The sequence below is a fragment of the Monopterus albus genome, unplaced genomic scaffold, assembly GCF_001952655.1.
Source record: "Monopterus albus unplaced genomic scaffold, M_albus_1.0 scaffold271.1, whole genome shotgun sequence".
NCBI classification, from domain to species: domain Eukaryota; kingdom Metazoa; phylum Chordata; class Actinopteri; order Synbranchiformes; family Synbranchidae; genus Monopterus; species Monopterus albus.
In genome coordinates, this window is record NW_018128151.1 from 657,682 (window position 1) to 666,524 (window position 8,843).

Genomic DNA, 8,843 nt, shown 5'->3' on the forward strand with positions numbered 1-8,843 from the left:
ACAATCTTCAGGATAATGTGAGAATGTCTGTACATCAGCTGAAACTCTGTAGAAGTTGGGTGATGCAACAGGACAATGACCCAACCAGTTATTAATTCCAGGGGTTCACTTACTTTTTCCACTAGGACTATGAGGTTTTTATGGTTGTTCTCAATAAAGACATGAAAGATCAGAATTAATTTTGTGTTATAATTTTAGGCACATTATATTCATCAGTACTCTTGACTTAGATGAAGATCAGATCACATCTTATGACAAATTAATGCAGAAAACCATGAAATTCCAAAAGGTTCACATACTTTTTCTTGCCACTGTAAACTTAAAGCATAATAAATCTGTTAAAGTATTGTTTTGCATCCAATGCTGTTTGCCATGAAGCAGCTGAATCTATTGCCTTTTAAGTTATTGCAGTGGGAAAAACAGTAAAAAAAATTCATTGGTCAAACTGGATCATTATTCAAGACCCATACAAATAGATTTAAACAAGGCTGACTGTACAGTCATGGTAACCGCTCAGCCTAAGGTGCATTGTAGCTTTGAGCTAAATGCCAACATCAGCATGCACCCATTGATAATGTTTCAACAGTCTCATTGCCCTATAGTAAAAATGTTTATGTATACCCAGTTTAACATGTGTACAGTTTCTAACATTTATGTCTTAAAGCTGCCAAGTACTGTCCTGCTGGTAACTAAACTATTCCCCTGCAACAAGGGATTATACAGGTCTCTCCATTCACAGGGGTGTATTAGTGAAGGGGACATCGCTCGTCACAAAAGTTTTCATGGTAAAGATTTTCCCAGCAAAGTAGCGGCTCAGAATGGAGACTTTCACTCACAATATCACTTCTCTAACCTTCGGCATTTACATTTGGGCATAAGGGTGCTAACCCTGAGAGGAAAGAGTTATTCCAAACACAGCCAAGACGAAGAGAGGTGACTGAGTAAATGTCATGGGAAGAGGAATACAAGTCTAACAGCCCAGCTAACAGTCTCTAGAAGCTACACTGCCATTCTCACAGCTTTGTGGTCTAACAGGGATATTAATTTAATGTTAAACATGTCGTTTCTCTGTCTAGATACTAATTTGACCATTGACATTCAGCCAATTTTCCAGTTGCAGCATGTAAGGCTGCAGGGCTGGTTAAGTATGAGGCATACAGCCTGCAGCTCTCCTTCATGCAAACACAGAAAAATGTCTCCTAATTGTGGTGACAAATGCAATATCTGAGTGTGATAGGGACAATGTTTACATTATTAGTGTCATTTTATTGTTCTTCTTTTCCCAAGGGTTTAAGGAACGACCATGATTCAAATAGTTTGACTGGCACTCAACCATGCAAAGAAATACAAATACTCTCTGTACTCATACTAGAATTAATAAGAATATTTATGTACTAATGCTGAAATCCCACAGTTTTACTTCATGTTTAATAAAACTGTTGTGCCAGAAAACTGTAAAGTTACAAAATTCCCCGTTTATCAGCCAGATAAACCCAAAGTTCACTAGTGAATTGTTCATTAATACAGGATTCATGCAGAACAACTTATCTTCACGAGTCCTTGCCAAGTTATTTCTTTATCTCATGGAGAGTCTACTTTACACAATAAATACAAGGGCATCCATGTGTGAATAAAGCATGGTTGCCTAATCCTTGTGGTACTGGCCCATACTCAGTGTAATGCCACACTACTCTTGTTAAGTATTACTGATAGGTACCGTCTACTCCTCAGAATGCCAGTGCTCATTCACCTCACACACCAAATGCAACTGGCAGCAGCTTGGCAACAGAAGTAACACCCATATGGACCTCTGCTACTACAGATTCTTCAAGCTTATTTTCAGCTCACACTTCTCTATTAAAGCTGAAGAAAGACTGGGATCTGGTTTAATACAGAAAAGGTTTGCAGTGACTTAAGGCACAACATGCCAAGAACAAGCCGTCACACTCAACTGATATGAAAATGACGCCTGCACAAATTACTCTACACCACTGGTATTGATGCTGGTCTGCTTTCATAGCCCAGGCACATTTGTGCATCATGCACACTCAGGCCATATAGCTACTACATCATCAATAATCATGGATGCATAGCCAGTTACATGTGCTGAGACAATGGTATAAATTTATTTAGACTGTGTCCTCCTTTATGCTTAGACCAATGATTTATGCAACTGTTTATGAAGGTTTCTAGCATGTTTCATGGCAGTGCTACTAGAGCTTTGAGGGACAAGACACACCCCACTGTTTTAGCTATTATTTTGTATGCATTGTCAAAAAAATATATAAAAAAACTCATTTTCTACAGAAATACAGTGTGCTGAGTGAGGCTGTGATGATTCCCGAACAAGACTTTATTCCTGTCATAGGGTATCAATATGTTTAAATGGAGCAAATGGGCTTTTTTCCGAGAACTTTGGCCCAGTTACGTAACAACCAAAAACAGTGAACATAGACTGTGTGTGGTGGAAATACTGCTGTGTTATATCAACCGAGTCATGAATAGAAAAAGTGATATATTTAAAATCTTCTGTATAATGACTTGAAGAAATAGAGCATTGGGTCTAAAAGCCATTAACGTCATTTGCTGTAACCGTTCACCCTAACACGTCTGTCTAAGAACACACAACGTCATTAGGTAAACCATGCCAAGAGAGGAACAAGAGAGAGATAAGAGTGATGTAGAAACAAAGAAATGCTCAAGCTGTTATGATTTTTCCGGAACAGCATGACATGAATATCTAAGACTGTACAGAGTGTGTGTGTGTGTGTGTGTGTGTGTGTGTGTGTTTGTGTGTGTGTGTGTGTGTTTGTCCATCTGTATCTGAATCTGTGTGTGTGTGTGTTTGCATGTGTTCAATTCAGTGTATGTGCCTTACAGAGACAGGAGATGTAAAAACATGGGAACAGGATGGCATCTGAATCACGAGATGTAATAAGCATGATGCATTCACCAAGCCTCACACACACACACACACACACATACATACACACACACACACCACTGATTTTTAGACTTTAAAGTATTGTGCAGGTCCTGAGCATGGCTATCCTGCAGGGAAAAGGTACACTGATTTTTAGACTTTAAAGTGTTGTGCAGGTACTAAGCATGGCTATCCTGCAGGGAAAAGGTATTTGGCGCAGCAGTTCAACTTGAGTGCATACTGCTCTACTTGTGTAGCTGCATTACGTGTTTAACCTAGGGCCATGACAGTGCAAACACAAAACAGGCAAAGCCCAATTTAATATGGAGTGTAGTAAGAGCATCATACTGTACCTGCCCTGCCTCTGACACAGGCTGTGACAAAGACTAGTGCATAGCATCTAGCTTGTTACTGTGCGGGCTTTATCAAATCTGCTTTGGATGACAGTACAGACCATTAGCTGTTATTTTTCCTCTCACTCTTTAACCTACTGTTCTTCTTGCCAACGGTTCTTCTGTGCATTACAGTCTTTCTGAGCAGACATGTTCATGAATCACCAAAAGACTTGTACCTGCCATAACAACTGACCGATGATTCGCTCTCTATCCATAAAGCCATTTCAACAGAATGATTCACTTCTACATCTGTAGTAGTGGTGGACAGATACAGCAAACAATCGCTTTAAAATATGAAAAAGTTGACAATGTACACTCACCAGCCACTTTGTTAGGTGTACCTGTACAATTGTATACAATTGAATGCAACACTTCCACCTTAACTACCTGTACAATTGTCTACAATTCAATGCAACACTTCCACCTTAACATCTGTGCTTATGAAGCTCAAAATGTTTCAGTTTTGGATGAAATGGGGGTGCGCTCAGAGCAATCGGCAGTGATTGGTGTTTGTCATCCACTACCTGTTTGTTCAGCAATTGTCAACACTGACCAATTCTCCTGTAAGCTCCTGTGGACTTTTCATCACCTGTAGCCCAGGTCTTATTGGCCTCTGGGGCCAGCTCAGTCAGAGTCTGTCAGCATCAGAAGTACAGATTATGTGAATCTGTGTTTGGCATAGTTGTTGTACAGATGTTTGAGTCGCCAATCTGAACTTAAGTCTGAGTGAGACAAAATTCTAATTCAGGACCTCCAATTGGTCAGGAGAGGAGCCGTATTTTATTGGAAAAAGCAAATATGATAATACTTCTGCAAAAGTAGTGCTGGAGTTAGAAGCTGAAGTTTGTAGAAAATGAAGAAGTCCAACACAAAATAGATTTTGCTGTTATTACTGTCAGAGTTATTACAGTTAGTGTTAAATTATTGTAGCTGGGTTAGATTGCATTATGTAAATTTGTTGGGTGTTTTGTATTTATTTATATACTGCATTTAAGGTGTTAAGTTTATATTAAAAGTTTGTCTTTGAAATAAATAAAAAAACAGCTGTTGTTTAATGTTTCCAACCATTTGTGATTTTTTTTGTACTGGTTTCAGCACCGTTTAGGCACTGGCATCATTTTAGCACCAGTATCTGAAAAACCCAAACGATGCCCAACCCTAATCAACACCTCTCTCTTCAGGTGTATGTCCTGTTCTAGTACTAAAGACATAGTTTTGGCAAAGAGATATACACTGTAAAAGGTGTTCTAAAAAACCTCCATCCTGTACTTTGGATATCTGAAAGGTCTTAAGATTTGATTTAAATCAAACACTTAAAGTAATAAACACCAAACTGGTGCCAAGGTAGAGCAATAATTGAACATAAATGAAATAAGATTAAGCACTTCAGCTCAGCAGCTGTACCAGCTACTGATAATTGTACAGCATTATTAGGATCACAAAAGAATTCCTTATTAAAACAAATTACTGTTAAAGCATATTATACCAACAATTGGAGAGACTCTGCCACTGTGCATCTATACTTCACAATGTTCATGCTACGTGGCTAAGTTCAACAAAAATATATTTCAAACACATATGCAGCTTATTAAATTGAAAAGAAGTTAAGTTAAGTTGACAGAAAAATCCCTAAGGCCTTCTATGTCTGTATCTTGTGGACTAAGCATCAGCACAGCTTGGGACGCAATTAAAAAGCTGTTAAGACCAGAACAGAGGCAACTGAGATAAGAGCCAATCGAGATTAGGCCTATCTTACCTACAAATCTATTTCTAAAGGAAGCGTGAACAATGTCTGCTCATTTGGTATTGATCGTACCACCACACTTATCTAGACCTGTAATTAGCAACTAAACGCAGTGGAGCATTTAGCAGATGGCATTAAAGTCCATTGTTATTTAAAATCAAATGAATGATCTATTTTATATTTCTGCACCTGGTACAGCGAGTGTGCATGTATGCATTCTCTCTGCTCAGGACAAATGCTGATACAATGACAATTGTTTAAAATAGCTTTGCTAAAGCCTAAAAGCATAAAAAGTAAATTTACTATTTTAACAGGCATCACTCTGAGACTTCACACTTCTGTGCCAGTTTAGATTTACAGCCTATTTCCTACTCTGAGACGTTTGATAAATATTGGCCGTGAACTGCTTCTCCTGCAGGAAATACAAGATGTAATTCTAAGAGTGAGGTAGTGGGGTTTAGGGGATGTATCTTCTATTGCAGCATAATACCTCTTGAGACATGATAAGGCCAAGTCCTCCTTCAGGGGAACACCTATCTCAGACTATTATAAATTAATGTGGCAGCTGGAGATGCCAGGCTTTGTCTGTCTCAGCCTGCCACCATGAAACGACCAAAGCCCCTTATGTTGCAGCGTCTTTCTAACTGAGAGAGAGAGAGTGTGTGTGTTTGACTTCAAAAGAAATCAGACTCACCCCAGCCGCAAAGCCTAAACTTCCATCCAGGATGCGCTTCTGAAAAGGGCAGACAAGACGACAAATTGTGGGCAGTCAGTCAAATCAGTATCCTCGAACCTTGACAGTATAATATCTAACCCTTCGGTGAAGCACTTACTGTTGACTTAACTGGCAAAAATGTTAACATTTCCCGACAGAGTCTCAAAGACAACAAAAAAAACACAATTAACCACATTTTGGGCAAAATCTTTCAGTCAGTATAGAGCTTTGTGTGATGTATTACAGCACACTCTCTGGTAGTTATACTCGAAGCGCCCAGCTCACTGCAACAGCAGCTGAATGACTATAAACATTTAAAAATAAGTTACGAAAAATACAAGTAACATACTGTATACTGTTTTCATCTGGGAACTGATCATTTCATCACTGGTATGTCTCATTCATTTGGTGTTTAGCTGTATTGCTCCACATGTAAGAGAACAGCTCACCGTTCTGGGAAGCACATTCACTTTATAGATGAGAGGTAGTGAGGAACACTCCTATGCATCTGTCCAATAAATATAATGGTACAGCCAGCAGCCAGCTCTTTCTTACCTGTTTCCAGAGGAAACCCCACCCCCCATTAATGAATATGTGTGTAGTGTAGAAATCTTAGCTTGTTGCTAGGGTTTCACAGGAGGCTTTGTGCCCGACTATTACTTGGCAGTCAGCAGAAACTCCATAAAGTTAGTGCTCCTCTCAACAAAACATAACCTGGCATAAAATGACAAACTGTTTGACACCTTTCTACAGTATCAGATTAGTTGTTTCCAATGTTTAAACTAAGATAAGCTAAGCTTGTCAGCTGCTGGCTGTAGCTTCATATTTACTATATAGACTAAAGAGATGAAACTATTCATCTAAAGTGAATAAGCCAATTCCCCAAACTGTTTATTTAAAACAGTGTATAAAGTCGGTACCTGTCGGTTAGAGAAAACAAACACCAGGGCGGCTCCGGCTGCAGTTAGACCCCAGGTGAACAGAGTCCCCAGCAGGGCCTGGGTCACAGGGCTGTAGCCTTCCAGCATCGTACCAGACCTGGGCAACCAGAATACATTCACTCAAATACTGTATATCCCACATTATACTGGAGGAGGTGGTTGATAGTACAGTATCTTGTTCTTATCTTTTCAGAAAAACCATGACACAAAACAAAATGGGTTTGTTAAAATCTTCCACTAACTTCTTTTAAATACTCCTACAAGGCTAGAGTAAATATTGCCCCCATCTTTGAGCCAGTACTTACAACCAATTTGACTCAGGCCAACTCGCCTTAAACCAATGCGTCTTTAAGTCCTCATGTTATTAGTCTAACACACCCACAGAGCCTATTTCAGTAGGTGACAGATCAAATGAGTGTCAAATCTTGTTTGTTTAGGTTTTAAATATCCCGGACATTCAGTGGTATATGTGCAGTCAAGCCTGTTTGGGTTAGCCTGTCATTCACAACAGCTAATACAGCCTAAAGTATATTAATGACTGACGTTTCTCATTCAGTAAGTGCAGGTGTTGCAGATACTGACTGTCACTTTCTCATGTACACTGTAAGCAAATTCTAATTCTAATAATAGTGTCAGATTCAAATATATAATTAACTTTGCCTCTACATTATGTTCACTGGGGTTAACTCCGCAGATCTGTTTTGCTTTATAAGTATTTGCTCTGTGTATTCTCTGTGGTCACAATTCACTATTACTGGACAACAGTAAATGTTAAAGCATAGTGTCACTGTTGCACAAGAAAAGAAGAGAAATAAAGTCAGTAAACTGAATCAGTCGTGTCTGTTACCCAGAAATACCTACATCAAGTTTGCCACCATGAACTTTTGCTCATACCAAACCAAGTTAGGCTGTAGCAGCGATACCTCTGAGTGTACCAGAAAGAGCAAAGGTCCATTTTATTGCACCTGAATTCAACTTTTGATTTGCAAGAAGAAGAAAGTGTTAAGGCGTCTGTCAAAAGTTACACATATTCACTTTAACGTAGCTTCAAACGGCAATTTTCACTGGCATATTCAATGAGTATATGCGCTTGATTATTGGAAACATTTACCAACATAAGCTGCAGAAACACTTTTGTGTAATCCTAACCAAATGCATTTTCATAAGCATATAAAAACATGCAGGGAAATTATTCACCAGAGAAAGCTGATTTTTATAACGCAGTGACTACTGACATCTTCATTTTATAAATATCATTCAGTAGCCTTAACAGTCACCAGATAATTGTGAATTTACATGTGTATTTTCATTTGACATAATTAACTCATGTGATGACAGTGTATATTTAGCACTACTCCTGCACTGACGCGAAACTTTAACCTATACTGGCATTTTTTCATTAAGAAAATTAGCTGTTTTTGTAAACTCATTAACTGTCAAAGTAAGATACATAAACGTCTCAAATGTGGCTTCTGAGCATCGTAATGTAAGGTATATAAAAGGACTTCGTCTAACTAAGAGACACACATAGTTCATAATTTATACAGGTAGCTGACGTGACTAACCTGAGTCCACCGGCTCACTTCGAATGCTTACTTTCCTTATATAATAAAAAATAACACACTTACCTATCACTTAAACGCTATTTGTTATATTATGGAACAACGTACTAAAATTCGGTATAGGTTAATTTTACTCTAAACTTATGTTATCGATAATTTCTAGCATTAGTTTCAGGTGTACTCACTTCTTTCCTGGTGCACCTCGTCTCCACTGTATTTACTTCCTACTTCCTAGTACACGTGTCTATGACAGCCGAAGTCCCGCCTCTCCTCGCAGCCTATTGGTCAATCAGTTTGACGGCAGCAGCAATGAAGACACACATGGAAAAAAATCTCACAAGGTGCTTAAAAAGACCAACTGCTTTCACTCCACTACATCTCAGAAGGAAATATAACTTTTACTCAACAACACTTAACTGATAACTTCACAAATTATGATTTTACAAACAAAACATTTTGTGTTTATAACATACACTGATGTGCAAAGGCTTTAGGAACTTTATGTGTTTAAATTCTTATCCGTCATCCAGTACCCTCAGAAAGGTGTCTGATCCAAAATTCAT

General features: G+C 38.6%; 1 protein-coding gene across 3 annotated transcripts in view; it reads right to left on the minus strand.

Annotated features, from left to right (window-relative positions):
- The window catches only part of slc39a11 (solute carrier family 39, member 11), a 103,606-nt gene extending 95,067 nt beyond the window's left edge, over positions 1-8,539 (minus strand). The window contains exons 1-3 of one of the 3 annotated variants that reach the window (XM_020622012.1): positions 8,466-8,539; positions 6,698-6,815; positions 5,757-5,795 (exon numbers count right to left, since the gene is read on the minus strand). In XM_020622012.1, coding sequence (XP_020477668.1) covers positions 5,757-5,795; positions 6,698-6,805 — 147 coding nt within the window. In that variant the 5' untranslated portion in view covers positions 6,806-6,815; positions 8,466-8,539. The other 2 variants (XM_020622011.1, XM_020622010.1) reach the window with 2 other exon arrangements.
- Positions 8,540-8,843: the final 304 nt, after the last annotated feature.